The sequence below is a fragment of the Drosophila kikkawai genome, chromosome 2R (genome assembly GCF_030179895.1).
Source record: "Drosophila kikkawai strain 14028-0561.14 chromosome 2R, DkikHiC1v2, whole genome shotgun sequence".
In the NCBI taxonomy this organism is placed as follows: Eukaryota; Metazoa; Arthropoda; class Insecta; order Diptera; family Drosophilidae; genus Drosophila; species Drosophila kikkawai.
The window spans coordinates 5,919,514-5,937,693 of NC_091729.1; the positions used below are offsets into that span (position 1 = coordinate 5,919,514).

Consider the following 18,180-nt stretch of genomic DNA (forward strand, 5'->3'; position numbering starts at 1 on the left):
ACCAACTAGCTCCCCTCTAACCCTAAGAACATTGTTAGAAATTAGATTAACCTTAGAAAAATTCCTACTACTGCCCGTTAGGATATTAACATTAAGTGCCGGTTAGCCTAAGTTCGGATAGTTTTCTTTCTTCTCCATAGAAACAACCAACCAACCAGGATGGAGACCATCACCGTGGACTCTAGTGATGAGGAGAATGTGGCCCCAAACGGGCATAATAGCAGGCCGGCGACCACTCGCGACCCTCGGCTACGTCCTGGCACGACGTACGCTGGGAGGCCCACCAGGTCATGCCCGACGGGAATACGCCAGGCACCGGGCCCTGCACGTGCGACTACATCCTCGGCTCGACCGCTACTAGGACATCTTCCCACCGGGCAGCGCCGCGCCCTGCATCGGAGTCGTCGGATGAAACACCGCCAGCTTTGCCATCCAAGCGCGCCTCGTCGACGCCGCCGCGAAATGCGACGCCTTGCCACCGCCTAACGCTGCCGTCCTGATCCGCCGATCGTCGACCAACAGCCGGGCAACGCCCAACGAGGAGACCGCCGGCAACCCCACGCGCCAGCCCAGGGGACCGTGGGATCAGCCTCTCCCCAGCCACGCTGGACGTGCTGATGGAGGAGTTAGAGCCTGCCGTGGAGGGATTGCTGCATGAATTAACCACAGATTGGGATCCCGCCGCACCCGCAACAGCGCCGGCCCCTGCCGCCGCCACCGATAAAATCCCACCGCCAGCGCCGCGCATCCCTCGCCATGTCCCTGCGGGAGCCCAATACGCCGCCGCCAACCCTGGCCATCCCGGCCTCCTGGTAGACGAACACCGTCGACCAACGCGTCCCACTGCCTCTCTGGCAGGCCATTGCGTGCCGGAGCCACGCCGCCCGCTACAGTCGCCAGCGCTTCCGCGTCCGCACCGAGGGAGGACAATATCAAGTAACGATGAAGACTTCCGGCGAGGTGCACGTCCGTTTTGGTTCGGCGGAGTAGGGAGGGAGTGTGACGCCTCTATTCTACAGGCGCACAACATTTTGCTATAAATTAAGAAGTAGATAATAAGTATATCGATATTCCCCCCTATTATATAATCATTAGGATTAGGACGGCACTGGAGCCACACAAAAATCTCATTAATTAAACGTTTAAGTTGGCATTGAAGCCTTAACAGACGCAGACTTGAAGTATACTAAAAGTAAAAATAGTTAATTTAAAAATATTAAGCTAAGTTCGGCACCTTAGAAGTCGCCGAACCGGGAAAATGATCGACTAGTCGAACTAGTCGAACTAAATCAAATCGCGTCGAATTGGTTCCCAAAAGCTATGACAGCTCGCGTCTTCCGCCATTCGCTCTCTTCCGTTGGCAATTTTCGACCTGAACAGACGTATCTATCGCAGCGCTCCGCGATCAAGTTCTACCCACGCGCCCACGCTAACGACCGCGTGCTCCTTCGAACCGCGAAACTAACGGCAAGAGTTCCCGAACCCACGCGTCGATTCTGGGAAAACAAAACGCAATACGCAGCTCCACGACCCTCGACACGCGGGCCAGAAACGTAAGTAACAGGCTTTTCTGTAAGGCAGTAGTAGGACTTACACATAGTCGAAATCCAACAATAAAACCTAACAACAGAATCCGCCCGTAGTCGTATTTCTCTAGTAGTGTCGCTGACGACACATATACTGCGTTTCGGAACTTCTATTCGCACGTGTTTGCTGCCGTCCAGCCTCCCTTCGATCCTTTTCGTGCCCACAGTCGTAGCGTCACGCCAGCACCGGCTCTTCCGTGCACAGCGCGCCGCCGCGACCGAAGTACACCTACTCCTCCGCCCCCGCACAGCTTAGGAATCCTTTCCGTGCCCACAGTCGTAGCGTCACGCCAGCACCGGCTCTTCCGTGCACAGCGCGCCGCCGCGACTGGAGTACACCTACTCCTCCGCCCCGCTCAGCTTAGGAATCCTTCCGTGCCCACAGTCGTAGCGTCACGCCAGCATTGGCTCTTCCGTGCACAGCGCGCCGCCGCGACTGGAGTACACCTACTCCTCGGCCCACGCCCAGATCAGGGATCCTTCTAGTGCCCGCAGCCGTAGCGCCACGCCAGCACTGGTTTCTTTCCGTGCACAGTGTGTCGCCGCGACTACGAGTGCATCCGCTCCATTGTCCACTTCGAGGTTAGGGACACTTCGGCCCGAATCGCCGCCGCGCCCCGCCTACACTGGCCATCCCGCATCTCCTGGCCAACTTTCAAGCAGAGAAACCACCCGTAGCTAGATAAAGCCTCCTTGATCCCCTGGTCACCCCTCTCAGTCCCGCCGACGAATTCTGGGCAAAATCGGGCCAATTCCGCCAGGAGTCCGACAGAGTTGCTACTCTGCCAGTCCGAGGAAGCAGTGTGCGCAAGCAGTGCCTAGAAGCAGTGGGCGACAAGCAGCTTTTGTCAGAGACCGACCGATCAAGCAGATCAACGAGTTGGTCAAAGCAGCGCGGCAGCCAGACATCGACAAGCAGCGCGTGTGCCCCGCCAGATCCTGGTACATCCAGTTGACGATGCCGGCCGGCACCAGTCAGCCGACCCTCGGCGACCAAATTTAGTGCGCAAAGACTCGCAACCCGGGCCCCATACGCTGTTATAATAATTTCCTAAAGATATTCTCGTCCCCTCTATACAAATTTCTTAAAGAGGATCCCTGGTCACGACTGGGATCTATCCCGGCCGGAGAGATTCGTTACACAGTTTATACTCTTTGTATACTCTCTGAAATCAAATGCGTCGGAACGGGTAAATAGATCGGTGATAGCAGCTATCAGATCGTATGTTCGGCCTGATCAAAAGGATTGGGATGAGGAGTTGAGAAAGATTTGTTGTGCGTTACGGTCAACAGTGCATTCCAGTTTGGGTAATACACCATATTATATGGTGTTCGGCCAGCATTATGTTGGATCTGGGTTCACCCATAAGCTGTTGAAAGTGTTGGGTTTGTTGCAAGACCGTTCGGCACCGTTCTCTAGGGAAGATTCTTTAGATTTGGTGCGCAGCAAGGCTGTCGAGGTAATGAGGAAGCTGAATGAAAAGAACGAACGAAATTACAATCTACGATCCAAAGAAATTGCCTACAAGGTTGGCCAGGAAGTGTTTTACAAGAACCACAAACAGAGCAACTTCCAAGCTGGGTATAATGCCAAGTTATGTCCAAGCTACCTCAAAGCCGGGGTGCGGAAAAAACTGTGCAATGTATATTACGAGCTAGAGAATCTGCAGGGACAGTTGATTGGACGATACCATGCCAAAGACCTGAGGCAATAGATAACTGCCTCAAGCTTGGTGTTATCAGCTTTTGGAGTATCCCCCCAAGTCTGATTTTGTGGAGGGGGAAATTTGTACCGCTTGTGGCAGGTAGAATAGCTGGCAAGGGAAAAATTAGGTGCTGCCATCTACAGTTCGTTCCCCGCATTAAATGCAGGGGACAGAAGAAAAAAGTAAGGGTGTAGCTTTCACAGGGAAAGAGGCAACAGAGGCATCTGTCAGTTTAGGGCCGATGACGGTGGGCTCTTCAGGGAGAGAGCGATAGCGGTTCCCGATCAGATCGAGGCGTCACCATAGTGCTTTTCCGATTTGGCGGTCCGAATAAGCAGTTCATAAAAAGGGGAAAAATAGGCCATAAATACCTCCAAAAGTGTTAAGTGCAAAAAAATCAACCAAATATCGGAAAAGCAAGCCCTGATCAAGAAGCGCTAAATCCAAATGCAGGGTAAGCGGGAAATGCAGGGATTCAGTGTCGGCGGGCAAGTGCAAGTGTTGTTTTTTAATTTAGATTTAGCGCTTAATAACGAGCCAAATCGGCGGATCGAGGCTTTATGTTGGAGCCCATCTTAGCTAAGGCAAAAAGGAGAAGAAGCGAGCAGAGCCCGGATGCGCCATCCAGAAAGTGCCGGCGTTTATTGAATTTCCCCAAATCAATTTATTAACAGACATACATACATGGAATCTTAGGGCTTAGTCAGCGTGAGCGGCCACGGTCGCATAAGAGAGAACTTGGAGCTCTTTGCAAAGGAAAAAAAAAATCTCTTTAAAGCAAAGGGAGGATTCTCTTCAGAACGCTGCTGAATTTGAGTCCAGCTGTGAAGAAGGCAAAGCCTTTGATCGGCAGTTCGCGATTTGCCTTCATGTTCGTCGGGCGCGCATAGCGGAGTTTGGCGCGTCATCGGTCGTTGCAGCGAAAAAGAAGGAGAAGGAGAAAGAGAAACCGGAGACGGCGGTCCGCGAAAAGGCCATGAAGATACTGCCGACCGTCGCGACATTTTTAGTATTAGTATATATTTAGTGTGTAACGAATCTCTCCGGCCGGGATAGACCTCAGCCGTGACCAGGGATCCTCTTCAAGAAATTTTATTTAGAGGGGACGGAAATATTTATAGGAATTTATTACAGCAGCGTGCGGGGCCCGGGTTGCGAATTTACGCGCACTAAAATCCGATCACCGAGGGTTGGCACCGTGGCTGCCAGGTGCGGTGGTCACTGGGTGCTCTAGAAGCAGGCGGGGCACACGCACTGCTTATCAATGACTGGCTCTCGCGCTGCTTATACCGACCCGTCGATCTGCTTGATCGGTCGGTCTCTGACACAAAGCTGCTTGTCGCGAACTGCTTTCGGGCACTGCTTGCGCCCACTGCTTGTCTGCACTGCTTTTGCAGATGCGCGGGGTGGCAACTCCGGCGGACTCCTGGCGGAATTGACTTGATCTCGCCCAGAATTCGGGCGACGTGGGTCGAGGGAATGGCCAGGGCGTCAGGGAGGTGTTAGTCAACTCCGGTTAGGCACGGAGGCTGGCTACGGGTCGGGCAGGCAGAGGTTCTGGTGCCACCGCGGTGATGCACGGCGTGGGGAATGGCCCTTGCAGGCGGGGCGGCAGCGTGTGTCGACGTGTCCCTAATCTGGGAGTGGACTCGGGCGCGGATGCCCTCGTGGTCGTGGCGGTACACGGTACGCGGGAAACCAGCGTTAGTGTGGCGCGGCGACTACGGGCACAAGAAGGGAGTCCCTAGTGGGGCGAACGCGGAGGAGCACGTATTCTCTAGTCGCGGCGGCACGCTGGGCACGGAAAGAGCCTGTGCTGGCGTGACGCTGCGGCGAGGAGCACGGGAAAGAATTCTTAGCGGCGCGGGGCAGAGGAGCAGGTGACCTCCAGTCGCGGCGGCACGCTGGGCGCGGAAAGAGCCTGCGCTGACGTGACGCTGCGGCTGCGGACACGGGAAAGGATCCCGAAGCTGGGCGTGGGCGGAGGAGCAGATGACCTCCAGTCGCGGCGGCACGCTGGGCGCGGAAGGAGCCTGCGCTGACGTGACGCTGCGGCGGTGGACACGGGAAAGGATCCCGAAGCTGGGCGTGGGCGGAGGAGCAGATGACCTCCAGTCGCGGCGGCACGCTGGGCGCGGAAGGAGCCTGCGCTGACGTGACGCTGCGGCGGTGGACACGGGAAAGGATCCCTAAGCTGGGCGTGGGCGGAGGAGCAGATGACCTCCAGTCGCGGCGGCACGCTGGGCGCGGAAAGAGCCTGCGCTGACGTGACGCTGCGGCTGTGGACACGGGAAAGGATCGATGGGAGGCTGGGTGGCCGTAAAACACGTGCGAATGGTAATGCCGAAACGCAGTAATTTTTGGGGCCGCCAGCGGGGCAGAGATCGGGGAACCTGAAAACCAATACTACCAAGGAAATACTACGACGGGTCAGTTCAATTGTTAGTTTTATTGGTTATTTGGTTATCTAGGGGTGTAGCCTACTACTGCCTTACAGAATTGACTCCTGCAAACTTACGAAACCAGCCCACGTGTCGGCGGGCGTGGGGACTGTCGATCGCGGTGGTTCTCTTTTCACTCCGTTGGTTTGTTTCACTTCGTCGATATCGCGGTGCGGGCGTCTTCGTCGCGGGATGAGGCGAGGACGCGATATACTTTGACTTTTTGATTCGATCGCGGAGGCGCGGTGATGGGCACGTCTGCCTCGGTGCAAAGCTGTCGACGGAAGAGACTGAATGCCGGAAGACGCGAGCTGTCATAGCTTTTTGAGTGAACCGGAGCCTCGAACCGGTTCACCGAGAACGGGTCTGGTTCGAATAGTTCGACTAGTCGATAGCTTTCCCGGTTCGGCGACTTCTAAGGTGCCGAACTTAGCTTAATGTTTTAAAATTAACTATTTCTACTTTTAATATACTCCAGGTGTGCGTCTGTTACGGCTTCAATGCCAACTTAAATGAGTTTTAATGATAATATATTGGCTTCAGTGCCGGCTTACTTCCTAAACTTAGCCTATGGTTATGCTATGGGGGAAATAGATATATGTTTAGTAACTAATTCTTAAGTTATAGCGAGTTGTTGTGCGCCTATAGGATAGAGGCGTCACACTCCCTCCTTAATCCGCCCGGCCGAAACGGATCTGCACGTCTCCTGTCGTCTTCATGGTTATCTGGTACGGCCCTTCCGGCGTGCGGACGCGGAAGCGCTGACGGGAGTACTGCGCTGCATGGCTCCGGCGCTCTACCTCTTGCCAAACCGCCAGTGGAACTCGCTGGTCATGCGTGTTCGTCCACCAAGCGGATGGTATGGCAACTCGCTCGGGCGCTGGGTCGTCGGTGGTGAAATCCTCCGCCGGAGGGGCTCGACGAGCGAAGCGTGGCGCCGGAGGCGGAACCTCGTCGGCGGTAAGGTCCACAGGGGCTGGACGCGGGAAGCGCGGCGCCGGAGGGGGGACCTCGTCGGCGATGGTGGCCGTAGTAACTGGGCGCGGGAAGCGCGGTGCCGGAGGTGGGACCTCGTCGACGGTGGCGGTCGTAGGAATTGGCGCGGTTGAAGGTACGCCCGGGTCCCAATCTGGGATTAATCCTTGGACCAGACCCTCCACTCCCGGCTCGAGCTCCTCCATGAGTATGTCCATGGTGCCTGGGGAGAGATCGAACCCGCGATCTCCTAAGCCGGCACGTGGGGTGGCTGGGGGAGTGATCTCCTCGTGGGTAGTGAAGCGACTAGGGTTGGCGGCCCGGCGGTTGGTCTCGGCAGCGTGGTGTAGCGCGTTCATGGCCGTGGCTGTCCCGCGGCGGTGGGCCGAGGATCGCTGGTCAGGCATAACGGGATTCGGCGCTGGCCGTGGTTGTGCCTCCTTACGACGGAATTTTTGCCCCGTCTCTGTCTCGCTGTCGCTGCTCTCCGACTCCCATAGCATTGCCTTCCCGGTGGGCTGGTAGGCGTGCTCGGTGGTCTCGTCGGCGATGGGAATCGAGTCTTGGCTGGATGAGGTTAGCGGCGCGTTGTCATCGATCTGGTCACTGAGGTGGTGTAGCGCTTGTCGGCTTGTGGACGCTCGTGGGGCGTCATCGTAGGCTTTGCCCGTGATGTGGCGGAGCGCTTGTTGGCTCGTGGATGCCCGTGGTGCGTTGTCGTCGGCCCGGTCGCCGGGGAAGATGGGCAGGACCGCATCCTCCCCCAGTGCTGGCGACGGCGGGCGGACCTCGGGGTTGTTTCCCCAATCCATCTCCCAATCTTCATCCGGGGCCATGATACACAGCCTCTCCGGTGATGGGGGAAAAGTAACAATCGGGTCCGGGGTTGGTCGGAAGGGTGCCTCAATGAGGATGGAGGTGTAACGGGCGTGGATCAACTGGATCCATGATCCCCGCCAGAACCCGTATCGCTCCTCTCCTTCCCATTGATAGTGGGCGGCCCTCGGGGCACCATCGTTGGTCTCGCTGTCGCTGCTGATGGTCTGTGCATCGTCGTTGCTTTGGTCGCCGGTTTCCTCCCCAGGGTACAGAGGGGTGGCGTCGCTGTCGGTAGCGTCCTCCAGCACATAGTCCTCGGCGCATGCCGGGGCAGCTGGACTGGAGGATCGGGAGTCTCCCTCTTCGTCGTCGTCCTCGTCCGACTCCGAATCCTGCTGGCGAGGGCTGCATGGGCTGTAGTGCCCTGCAGTTGGTGGAGCAGCAGCGGTCGGGTCAGGGTATCCGGGAGCTGGGTGCGGGTTGAAAAACCAACGCGAGTGGTCCGGCGCGTCTGGATTTGGCGGGCCCGGGTTGTAGGATCCGTGGTACGGTCCCGACGGCGGAGCCTGGGAGCAGGGGATCCTGCGTCCCGTTCTGTCCGTATAAAACGGAGAGACTGAGCGGCCCGAGGGTCGTGGCGGCGTTGGTGGCGCGGCGTGCCGGGTTGGCGAGGCTGCAGGCGACTCATCCGACGACTCCGACATTGGGTGAGACGCGGCTCGGCGCGGTGGTGCTCTGGCCGTACTTGGGCGCATCGGGGGCGACGGGGCTCGGGAGCGGCCCGAGGGTCGGATCCCGGTTGGGCAGGCTCTCGTGGGTCTACCAGCGTAGTAGGCGCCAGGGCGTAGCCGGGGATCGCGGCCGGTCGTTGGCCTGTCATATGCTCCATTTGGAGCCTTGTCTTCCTCGTCGCTGGAGTCGATGGTGATGGGCTCCATCCTGACTCGCTCGTGGCACGCGTGTGAAAGAATGAATCTATGGGAGAAAGAGAACTATCCAAACTTAAACTAACCAGTACTTAAATGTTAATGTCCTAACGGGCAGTAGTAGGCAAAAGTTCTAATGTTAATCTAATTGCTAACAATGGTCTTAGGGTTAGAAAACTTAGTGGGCTGCTTAAATTCACCCCTCGCTGATATCGTGGTCGGGTGACCGTGGCTTGTCGGACCCGGGTTGAACACCGGCGTTGTCCTCCGACAGGGCGTCGTCGTCAGTGTCTGCATCACCTGTGGGAAGAGAAGAATGGAATTCTTTTAAGTCGGCGATATTGGCAAGGCGGCCCTTTCGTTTCCCGGGCAAGCGGATTCGGGCTATGTTTGGGGACGGAAGGGCGACCACTTTGTATGGCCCGTCGAACTTGGGCGCGAGTTTGGCAGCGAACCCATCCACGGCCTTGGATAGGTGATGCTGGCGCACGAGGACCAGGGAGCCGATGGTGGGCCTCCATGCCCGACGCCTGAGGTCGTACTGTCGTCCTTGGTCGCGGCTTGCCTTCTGGATATTTGTCTGGACGATCTGGAAAATTTCCTTCAGTCGCCCAGCTCGGTCAGCAGGGGTCTCCGGAGCGACGCCTGCTCCCGGTGTCACTTGATCGTACCATGAGCCTGGTAACCGCGGCTCTCGTGCCTGTAGTAGGAAAGCCGGGCTGTATCCTGTGGTCTCCGAAACGCTGGTATTGATGGCGAGGCTCAGCTCAGGTATTAGCTGATCCCACGTACTCTGATCGCTGCCGACGTACTGAGAGATCATGGTCTTGACTGTGCGGTTCGCCCGCTCCGTGGGGTTCTCGCGGGGGCAATAGGGGGCCGTGTATTGCAATTCTACGCCCATCTCCTTAAGGAATCCTCTGAAGGCCTTACTGGTGAATTGGGTGCCATTGTCGCACACCAGTTTCTTTGGGGCTCCAAACCTCCCAAGGATTCTTTCCCGGAACGCCTGTATCAGCGTGGTGGTAGTTGCTTTTCGTAAGGGGGCTAATTCCACCCACTTGGTGAAACTATCGAAGAAGACCAGCAGCATTGTGTTTCCGGCCTTGGAGCGCGGTAGTGGTCCCACGAAATCTGCACATACGATGCCAAAGGGTTCGTCGACCTGCCTCGTCAGCATTCTTCCTGCTTGTGCCTTTTGCTCTGCTTTGTATTTCTGGCAGGGGACGCATTGACGGACGTATTGTTTCACGTCGCGGAACATTCCGGGCCAGTAATACTTTTGTGAAATCCGCAGAATCGTCTTCCGGGTGCCAAAGTGGCCAGCCGTGGGTGCGTCGTGGCATTCTTGGAGAATCCGTGCTCGATGCTCAGCCGCAACGCAGAGCTTCCAAGGAATATAATCTTGGTCGTCTGGGCGATGTCCGAGGTGTCGGTACAGCTCTCCGTTTTCGATCACGTAATCTGGAAATCGCTGGGGATCGTCTTGAACTTCCGTCAGTTTTCGTTTCAGCCATTTGCACAAGCGTTCGTCTGGCATTAGCCGCTGGAGGTGCTCCAGTGGTTGCCGGGATAGCGCATCGGCGACCACGTTATATTTCCCGCGGCGATAGTGGACATCGTATTGGTACTGTTGAAGTTCCAAGGCCCACCTGGCGATCCTTCCAGTCGGGTTCTCAATTTGATCTAACCATTTCAGGGCCAAGTGGTCTGTGATCACGTCGAAGCGATAGCCCTCGAGGTAGCATCGTAGTTTACGAATTCCCCAGACGATGGCTAGGCATTCCTTTTCCGTAGGCGAATAATTGAGTTCGGCAGCGTCTAGCTTCCGACTCACGTAGGCGATGACCCGTTCTTGCCCCTCTATTTCTTGCGTCAGTACACCTCCGAGCCCATAGTTACTTGCGTCGGTCTGGAGCGTCATCTTGACGGAAAAGTCTGGACATGCCAGCACCGGAGCATCCGTTAGTAAACTTTTGAGGAGCTCGAAGGCCGTCTGTTGTTCTTGCTCCCACTTCCACCGCTGGTTTTTGCGCAGCAAGTTCGTCATGGGCTGAACGACAGACGCGAAGTTCGGTACGAACCTCCTATACCAAGAGGCCATACCTAGGCATCGGCGTAATTCTCGCAGGCTCGTGGGTGGACTTAGGTTCCGTACCGCGGCTACCTTTTCAGGGTCCGTGTGGATGCCCTGGTCGCTAATGACGTGGCCGAGATAAACCAACTTCCGTTTGAAGAAGGAACATTTATCTTGGTTTATCCGCAAGTTCGCCTTCCTGAGGCGCTTGAAGACTCTCCGCAGATTCTCCATGTGCTCTTCGAGGCTGGCCCCGATGACGATTATGTCGTCGAGGTAAGCGAAAGCATATGGGTCCAGGTCTGGCCCGATCACGCTGTCGAGCGCTCGCTGGAAGGTGGCTGGAGCCGAATGGAGCCCAAAAGGCATGACCCGCCACTGGAAAAGGCCGCGGCCAGGGACCGTAAAGGCGGTACACGCCCGACTGCCTGCTTCCATTGGAATCTGCCAATAGCCATTGCGCAAATCCAAGGTGGAAATATACTTCGCGTTTCGAAGCCGCTCGAGGATATGGTTGATCCGCGGCAGTGGATACGCGTCGGGGATCGACTTGGCATTTAGCTGGCGATAATCTACGCACATGCGCCATTGCCCAGTCTTTTTCCTGACCAGGACCAAGGGGGCGCTGTGCGGGCTGCGCGATGGCTCGATACACTGCTGATCAAGGAGGGCGTCCACCTGCTCGTCGATGATCTTCTGCATAGCTGGGTTCTTTGGGAAATACCGCTGCTTGATGGGCCGATCGTCTCGCATGGTAATCCTATGCTCGGCGATGTTGGCCACTCCGGTCATTCCCTCGAACTGGACCAGCTGCTCGTATAAGAATGCTTGGATGCGAGGGTCTTGTTCCTCGTTGGTGGCTTCGGGGGCGCCCTCAAGATTCTTCTCGGGTGTCTCGGGATGTGTGTCGATGTGTGCCTCTGTGTGCTTGTCCTCGGGGTTTACCATCTCATGTAGGTTCATGAGGTTACTCTCAGAGGTTCCTGTGCTTGGATTCCTATGTGCCTCTGTGTGTGTCTCTTGTGTGCCCGCGCTGGGGCTCTCGTGTGTCTCTGTGTGTCTTCCTTGTATGCCCGCGCTGGGGCTCTCGTGTGTCTCTGTGTGTCTTCCTTGTATGCCCGCGTCGGGGCTCCCGTGTGTCTCTGTGTGTCTTCCTTGTATGCCCGCGTCGGGGCTCCCGTGTGTCTCTGTGTGTCTAGTGTATTGCTCTCCGGCGTGGGTCTCCGTGAAATGGTCGGCGATGCCCAGGCGGGGATCTTCCTGGCGAGTAGGCGGTGCTTCCTCGCTCAGCTCGGATCCGACTGAGCCCCGAGGGCTAGGTGGTTCGGTGGTTCGAGAGTCCGTGGTGTCCGTCGTGCGTGTGCTGCGTCTCGCTCCTCTGGGTGGCCTCATGTCCCGCTCTTCCGGCTGTCGTCTCGACAGGATAAGTGTGGCCGTCCCACACTGGATGGTGGTGCCGATCGTGGCCAGGAAATCCATGCCCAGGATCAGGGGTTCCAGCATGGCCGGCATAACGAAGAGGGGCACCTGGATAGTCTTCCGAGCGAGGGTGATATCGGCGCGCAAGAGTTGTCGAACCTCGACTCGCGAGGTGTCGGCCAAGTTAATTTGGGTGCGGATCTCCTGGAACTGGTGTCGTTGGCCAACTAGGTTGGCGACTTCTTGGCTGATGAAGCTCTTCGATGCGCCAGTGTCGATGGTGGCCAGACGTCGATGGCCACCGATCTCGACTTCTGCGGCGATCCTCCCTCTCTCGATTCTTAGCGGCGCGTTTACAAGGTGTTCGTTGCGGGATTGGTCCCCAACGGACTCCGCCGGTCGTGGGGACCCGCTCCGTTTCCCGACTGGGGTCGGCGACAGCACTCTACGGTGCGAACATCGCGTCGCCCGCAGTCCCAGCAAAAGTATAGCCGAGGGTTCCGGCATTCGCGGCTGAAATGCCCGGAATCCCCGCAATTTCGGCACGCATCCTGCACGTTGATGCGGCGATCTGGTGTCGCTACCCGGTTTACTCGCACGGGTGCGGGTGGCCGTGCCGGGCCTGGCGTCCGCGGAACGTCGTTTGATCTGGTGTACCCGGGAGAAGATGTTTGACCCCCACTGTGGGGAGGCGGACGGAAGGAGGGGCTACTCGGAGGCGTTGGTATGGCTTGGGATCGCCCTAGGCTGCGTCGCCTGACGGCTTCGAATTCGGTCGCCAGTTGAGCCAGCTCCCCAATTGTTTGGAACTCGCTGCGCCGAATGTACATCTGATAGTCGGGTGCGATGTTCTCGTACAGGCGGTCGAGCTCCTGAGTCTCGTTATAGCCCGCGTGGCGCATGAGAACGCGAAGGTCGAGCATGAAATCTTTAAAAGTTTCTTCTCCTAGCTGCTCGCGACTCCGGATTCGGTCGTCCAAGCGCTGGAGGTATCTGGGCGGGAGGAAAAACTCGAGGAATTCCCGTCGGAATGTAGCCCAATCAGCCTCTTGGAGACGGCTGGTTTGAAACCACTTGTCGGCCCTGCTCGTCAGCAGTTCCGCCATGGCTCGAGGGAGGAGTCCTAGGTCGATTCCATAAGACAAGGCCCGACTTTCGACCTGTTCGATGAAGGCCAATGGGTCGGAGTACCCATCAAATTGCAAACCCCATTTGCGGATCCGCTCTGGGACGCACACAAAGTCGCGACGGGGCCGGTCGTAGCTCGGCTCAGCGTAGGTTTCTCGAGCGGTAGTGAAAGTAGGAGGGGCGGCGACGGCGAGGCTTGGGGCGGTAACAGTGAAGCTGGGAGGGGTAACAACGGAGCTCGTTAGAGGAACTGGAGTAGCGGAGCCGGGGGCGCTACGTGGGCGTCCCGAATTGGCATTTTTGCCGGCGGAGAGACCACTGGGTCCCGGCCGCTCTTCTCCCTGAGGCACAGGGCTCGGGCCCCGAGTGGTATACCGACGCTCCAGGTCGGCGAGTCGAGTCCACACTTCCTGTGGTTGCTCGGATTCCTTGATCAAGGTTACGAAGCTCCGTCGTAGGTCATCGACGACTCCGTCGGCAGAGAACCCAAATTCCTCCGCGAATGCTAATAATTCGGCCTTCGGGCGGGAATAGATCCACCGCGAGGAGACCCCAGGGTTTTTAAGTAAACGTGGAACGAACTCACCGGCAGGTTTCTGGTCCGACTCCATGGTTTCTGTTGCTTGGCTGTCTTCGCGTGTGTCTGTGTCCGTGATATCAGGAAGCCTTGGCCGCTGGGGCACTTTGTGTGGATTAACAGTCTGTTGGCACTAACACTCGTTCGCGTTGACTTGGCGGAGACGCGGATGAGCTCGTGGGCTCCTGGACGCGGCTACTGGTGGACACGGTTGTCGCTTGTCGCGGTCACGGGCACTTTTCGGTGGATTTTCACTCGCGGAATCCGGTGGAAGTTATTTTCCGGCTTCGGCCCGGGGCCACACGGCTGTTATATAGGTGTTATTTTTCCTGGTTTTTAACCCAATCCCGTCCCTGTTCGGGCGCCACTTGTAACGAATCTCTCCGGCCGGGATAGACCTCAGCCGTGACCAGGGATCCTCTTCAAGAAATTTTATTTAGAGGGGACGGAAATATTTATAGGAATTTATTACAGCAGCGTGCGGGGCCCGGGTTGCGAATTTACGCGCACTAAAATCCGATCACCGAGGGTTGGCACCGTGGCTGCCAGGTGCGGTGGTCACTGGGTGCTCTAGAACAGTAGTCGGCACGTCCCAAGCCCATGGGATAGGCAAAGGCTCTGCCGGCAGCGCTGCCAGCACACAGATAGCGTAAACTTCACACACACGGAACACACTCACGTCATTTTTGCTCCGTACCTCACTCACACAAATGCGCTTTTTGGTTGATTGTGATGGTGCCGAGCACTGCTCTAGAAGCAGGCGGGGCACACGCACTGCTTATCAATGACTGGCTCTCGCGCTGCTTATACCGACCCGTCGATCTGCTTGATCGGTCGGTCTCTGACACAAAGCTGCTTCTCGCGAACTGCTTTCGGGCACTGCTTGCGCCCACTGCTTGTCGGCACTGCTTTTGCAGATGCGCGGGGTGGCAACTCCGGCGGACTCCTGGCGGAATTGACTTGATCTCGCCCAGAATTCGGGCGACGTGGGTCGAGGGAATGGCCAGGGCGTCAGGGAGGTGTTAGTCAACTCCGGTTAGGCACGGAGGCTGGCTACGGGTCGGGCAGGCAGAGGTTCTGGTGCCACCGCGGTGATGCACGGCGTGGGGAATGGCCCTTGCAGGCGGGGCGGCAGCGTGTGTCGACGTGTCCCTAATCTGGGAGTGGACTCGGGCGCGGATGCCCTCGTAGTCGTGGCGGTACACGGTACGCGGGAAACCAGCGTTAGTGTGGCGCGGCGACTACGGGCACAAGAAGGGAGTCCCTAGTGGGGCGAACGCGGAGGAGCACGTATTCTCTAGTCGCGGCGGCACGCTGGGCACGGAAAGAGCCTGTGCTGGCGTGACGCTGCGGCGAGGAGCACGGGAAAGAATTCTTAGCGGCGCGGGGCAGAGGAGCAGGTGACCTCCAGTCGCGGCGGCACGCTGGGCGCGGAAAGAGCCTGCGCTGACGTGACGCTGCGGTTGCGGGCACGGGAAAGGATCCCTAAGCTGGGCGTGGGCGGAGGAGCAGATGACCTCCAGTCGCGGCGGCACGCTGGGCGCGGAAAGAGCCTGCGCTGACGTGACGCTGCGGCTGCGGGCACGAGAAAGGATCCCTAAGCTGGGCGTGGGCGGAGGAGCAGATGACCTCCAGTCGCGGCGGCACGCTGGGCGCGGAAAGAGCCTGCGCTGACGTGACGCTGCGGCTGCGGACACGGGAAAGGATCCCGAAGCTGGGCGTGGGCGGAGGAGCAGATGACCTCCAGTCGCGGCGGCACGCTGGGCGCGGAAGGAGCCTGCGCTGACGTGACGCTGCGGCGGTGGACACGGGAAAGGATCCCTAAGCTGGGCGTGGGCGGAGGAGCAGATGACCTCCAGTCGCGGCGGCACGCTGGGCGCGGAAAGAGCCTGCGCTGACGTGACGCTGCGGCTGTGGACACGGGAAAGGATCGATGGGAGGCTGGGTGGCCGTAAAACACGTGCGAATGGTAATGCCGAAACGCAGTAATTTTTGGGGCCGCCAGCGGGGCAGAGATCGGGGAACCTGAAAACCAATACTACCAAGGAAATACTACGACGGGTCAGTTCAATTGTTAGTTTTATTGGTTATTTGGTTATCTAGGGGTGTAGCCTACTACTGCCTTACAGAATTGACTCCTGCAAACTTACGAAACCAGCCCACGTGTCGGCGGGCGTGGGGACTGTCGATCGCGGTGGTTCTCTTTTCACTCCGTTGGTTTGTTTCACTTCGTCGATATCGCGGTGCGGGCGTCTTCGTCGCGGGATGAGGCGAGGACGCGATATACTTTGACTTTTTGATTCGATCGCGGAGGCGCGGTGATGGGCACGTCTGCCTCGGTGCAAAGCTGTCGACGGAAGAGACTGAATGCCGGAAGACGCGAGCTGTCATAGCTTTTTGAGTGAACCGGAGCCTCGAACCGGTTCACCGAGAACGGGTCTGGTTCGAATAGTTCGACTAGTCGATAGCTTTCCCGGTTCGGCGACTTCTAAGGTGCCGAACTTAGCTTAATGTTTTAAAATTAACTATTTCTACTTTTAATATACTCCAGGTGTGCGTCTGTTACGGCTTCAATGCCAACTTAAATGAGTTTTAATGATAATATATTGGCTTCAGTGCCGGCTTACTTCCTAAACTTAGCCTATGGTTATGCTATGGGGGAAATAGATATATGTTTAGTAACTAATTCTTAAGTTATAGCGAGTTGTTGTGCGCCTATAGGATAGAGGCGTCACAAGTGATTTTAAATTTATAGTGGAGAAAACTAGAAAATCTGGAAGAGAAAAAGGAGCTAAAGTGAGTGAAAATAAAAAAAAGTAAATTGGTCATATTTTTCTTTCGGTTTGCCACCGCAAGGTATAAAGCGAGAGAGAGAGAGAGATTCCGAGAGGACACAGTGGGCCAGCGTCATAGAAATAGCGGGAAAAAGCTTGTGAAGAATTTTTTTGCGGTTTTTTTGTTTTGTGTTTTTCCACAGGAGCGGAACCCAAGGGAAGCGCTTTCGTCGAGGGAAATCCGGAAATTCTGGTGAGAGATGAAAATTAATAAATAAATGAACGTAAGCGGAATTATTGGGCTTCAATTTGTACGCTCCCAAAATTTTGATTCGTGCCCCACTGTCCGCCGCGGCCAAAGTGTAAGATCAGAAATTCGAGAGCATGAAGCTAGAATAAAGATGTTTTCAAGTTCAAGGGCAAGCAGCTGATTTGTTTTTGCATTGCTGAGTCTTTGCGGAATTTTAACCCTTGCGCAGGTTGATAGTTTTTGGCTGCGAAGAGAGAATTTCCTTATTTGTTTGCTCTTTTAATATGTTCGTTGTTGGCTCAGTTGTGACTGATTTTGGAGTTTGAATTAGAGTGTAAGGGCGAAGGCGGGAGCATAATAAAGCTCTCTCTCGCTCTTTGCGAATTCGCCCCGTCTTCGCCCCCCTTTCCTTAAGCTAGGCTCTAAGCATAGAATTGTTTGAAGTTAAATTATAATCGAAATTGAATTGAAACCGAACGCACGATTGGGACTATTTTTTAGTAGTGCCGTGATGTATTGAGAGTAGGTCCTACCGAGAATAATAAAGGTAAGTCCAATTATATAGGCCATGTAATTCAAAATGTCGGCAAACATCGGTTTTTTGTATTTTTAGGTATACCGCGGAACCTGTAGGTGATGGAAAATAATTTTGTATGGGACTTTTACTCAGGAGCACCCAAATATCATGGAAAACTTGAAATGGTTCGTGGAAATTTTTGGCTGTGTACCTGTGTTATTAAAGACTATTTCTTGCCACCAAGTTCTCGTTTTTTCCTTCTAATAAACTAATTAGAAAATCCATGGCGCCCCCGGGTGGACAAGAGTAATTAAATAAAAAAGGCAACAAATTAAAATTGACAGTGACACATAAATAATACATATGTATATATAACATAAAAAGTGCAACAAAAAAGTTTTTTTTTTTCTGTGCTTGAAAATTAAAAATTCGTCGCGTTTCTTTGTGTAGTGTGATCCACAATTATTCGTGTCGGTCGCGAAATACCCTGTTCCGGAGCCAAATTGCTGCCATCACCGAGGGATTTTTTTGGAAAAGGAAAGTTGCTGCTGGAGCAGTATACTGTATACATATATATACCCTACGGAGTTCAGAGGTATTTATGCAAAAAATTTAAAGCTAGAGTTGGAGACAAATTTATGTTTATTGTCTTGCGCTGAAATATTGCACCACGCTTTCAATTCTTGGCACATACGTATCGATACATAGTAGAGCTAGATTGCATGTTAATATTTATACAATTTATAAATTTATATACTGTTCAAAAATTAATACATACATATATACATATATCTCTACGAAACCGCCCTTGGACGCAACACTTATTATTATTATATTTGTACTGTATTACTGCAATCACTGTCGCCCCTCCCCCCTCTCGTTGGAACTCGCATTAATAGTTGGGAAGTTAATCCAAGCTTGCGCACCAATACATATAGGCCCCTATATACAAGCAGCTGCAGCGGTGAACTTTTTCGTTTTCGCT

The 18,180-nt window shown here is 55.5% G+C and overlaps 1 protein-coding gene across 1 annotated transcript; it reads right to left on the minus strand.

Annotated features, from left to right (window-relative positions):
* Window positions 1–6,404: 6,404 nt before the first annotated feature.
* On the minus strand, window positions 6,405–8,465 carry LOC138928084 (nucleolar protein dao-5-like). The gene has a single exon (XM_070284368.1). The coding sequence runs from the start codon at window positions 8,463–8,465 to the stop codon at window positions 6,405–6,407; it is 2,061 nt and encodes a 686-aa protein (XP_070140469.1).
* Between the last annotated feature and the right edge of the window lie 9,715 nt (window positions 8,466–18,180).

Coding starts and splice junctions, on each gene's coding strand:
- LOC138928084 (XM_070284368.1), bottom strand. CDS start 8,465: ATGGAGCCCATCACCATCGACTCCAGCGACGAGGAAGACAAGGCTCCA.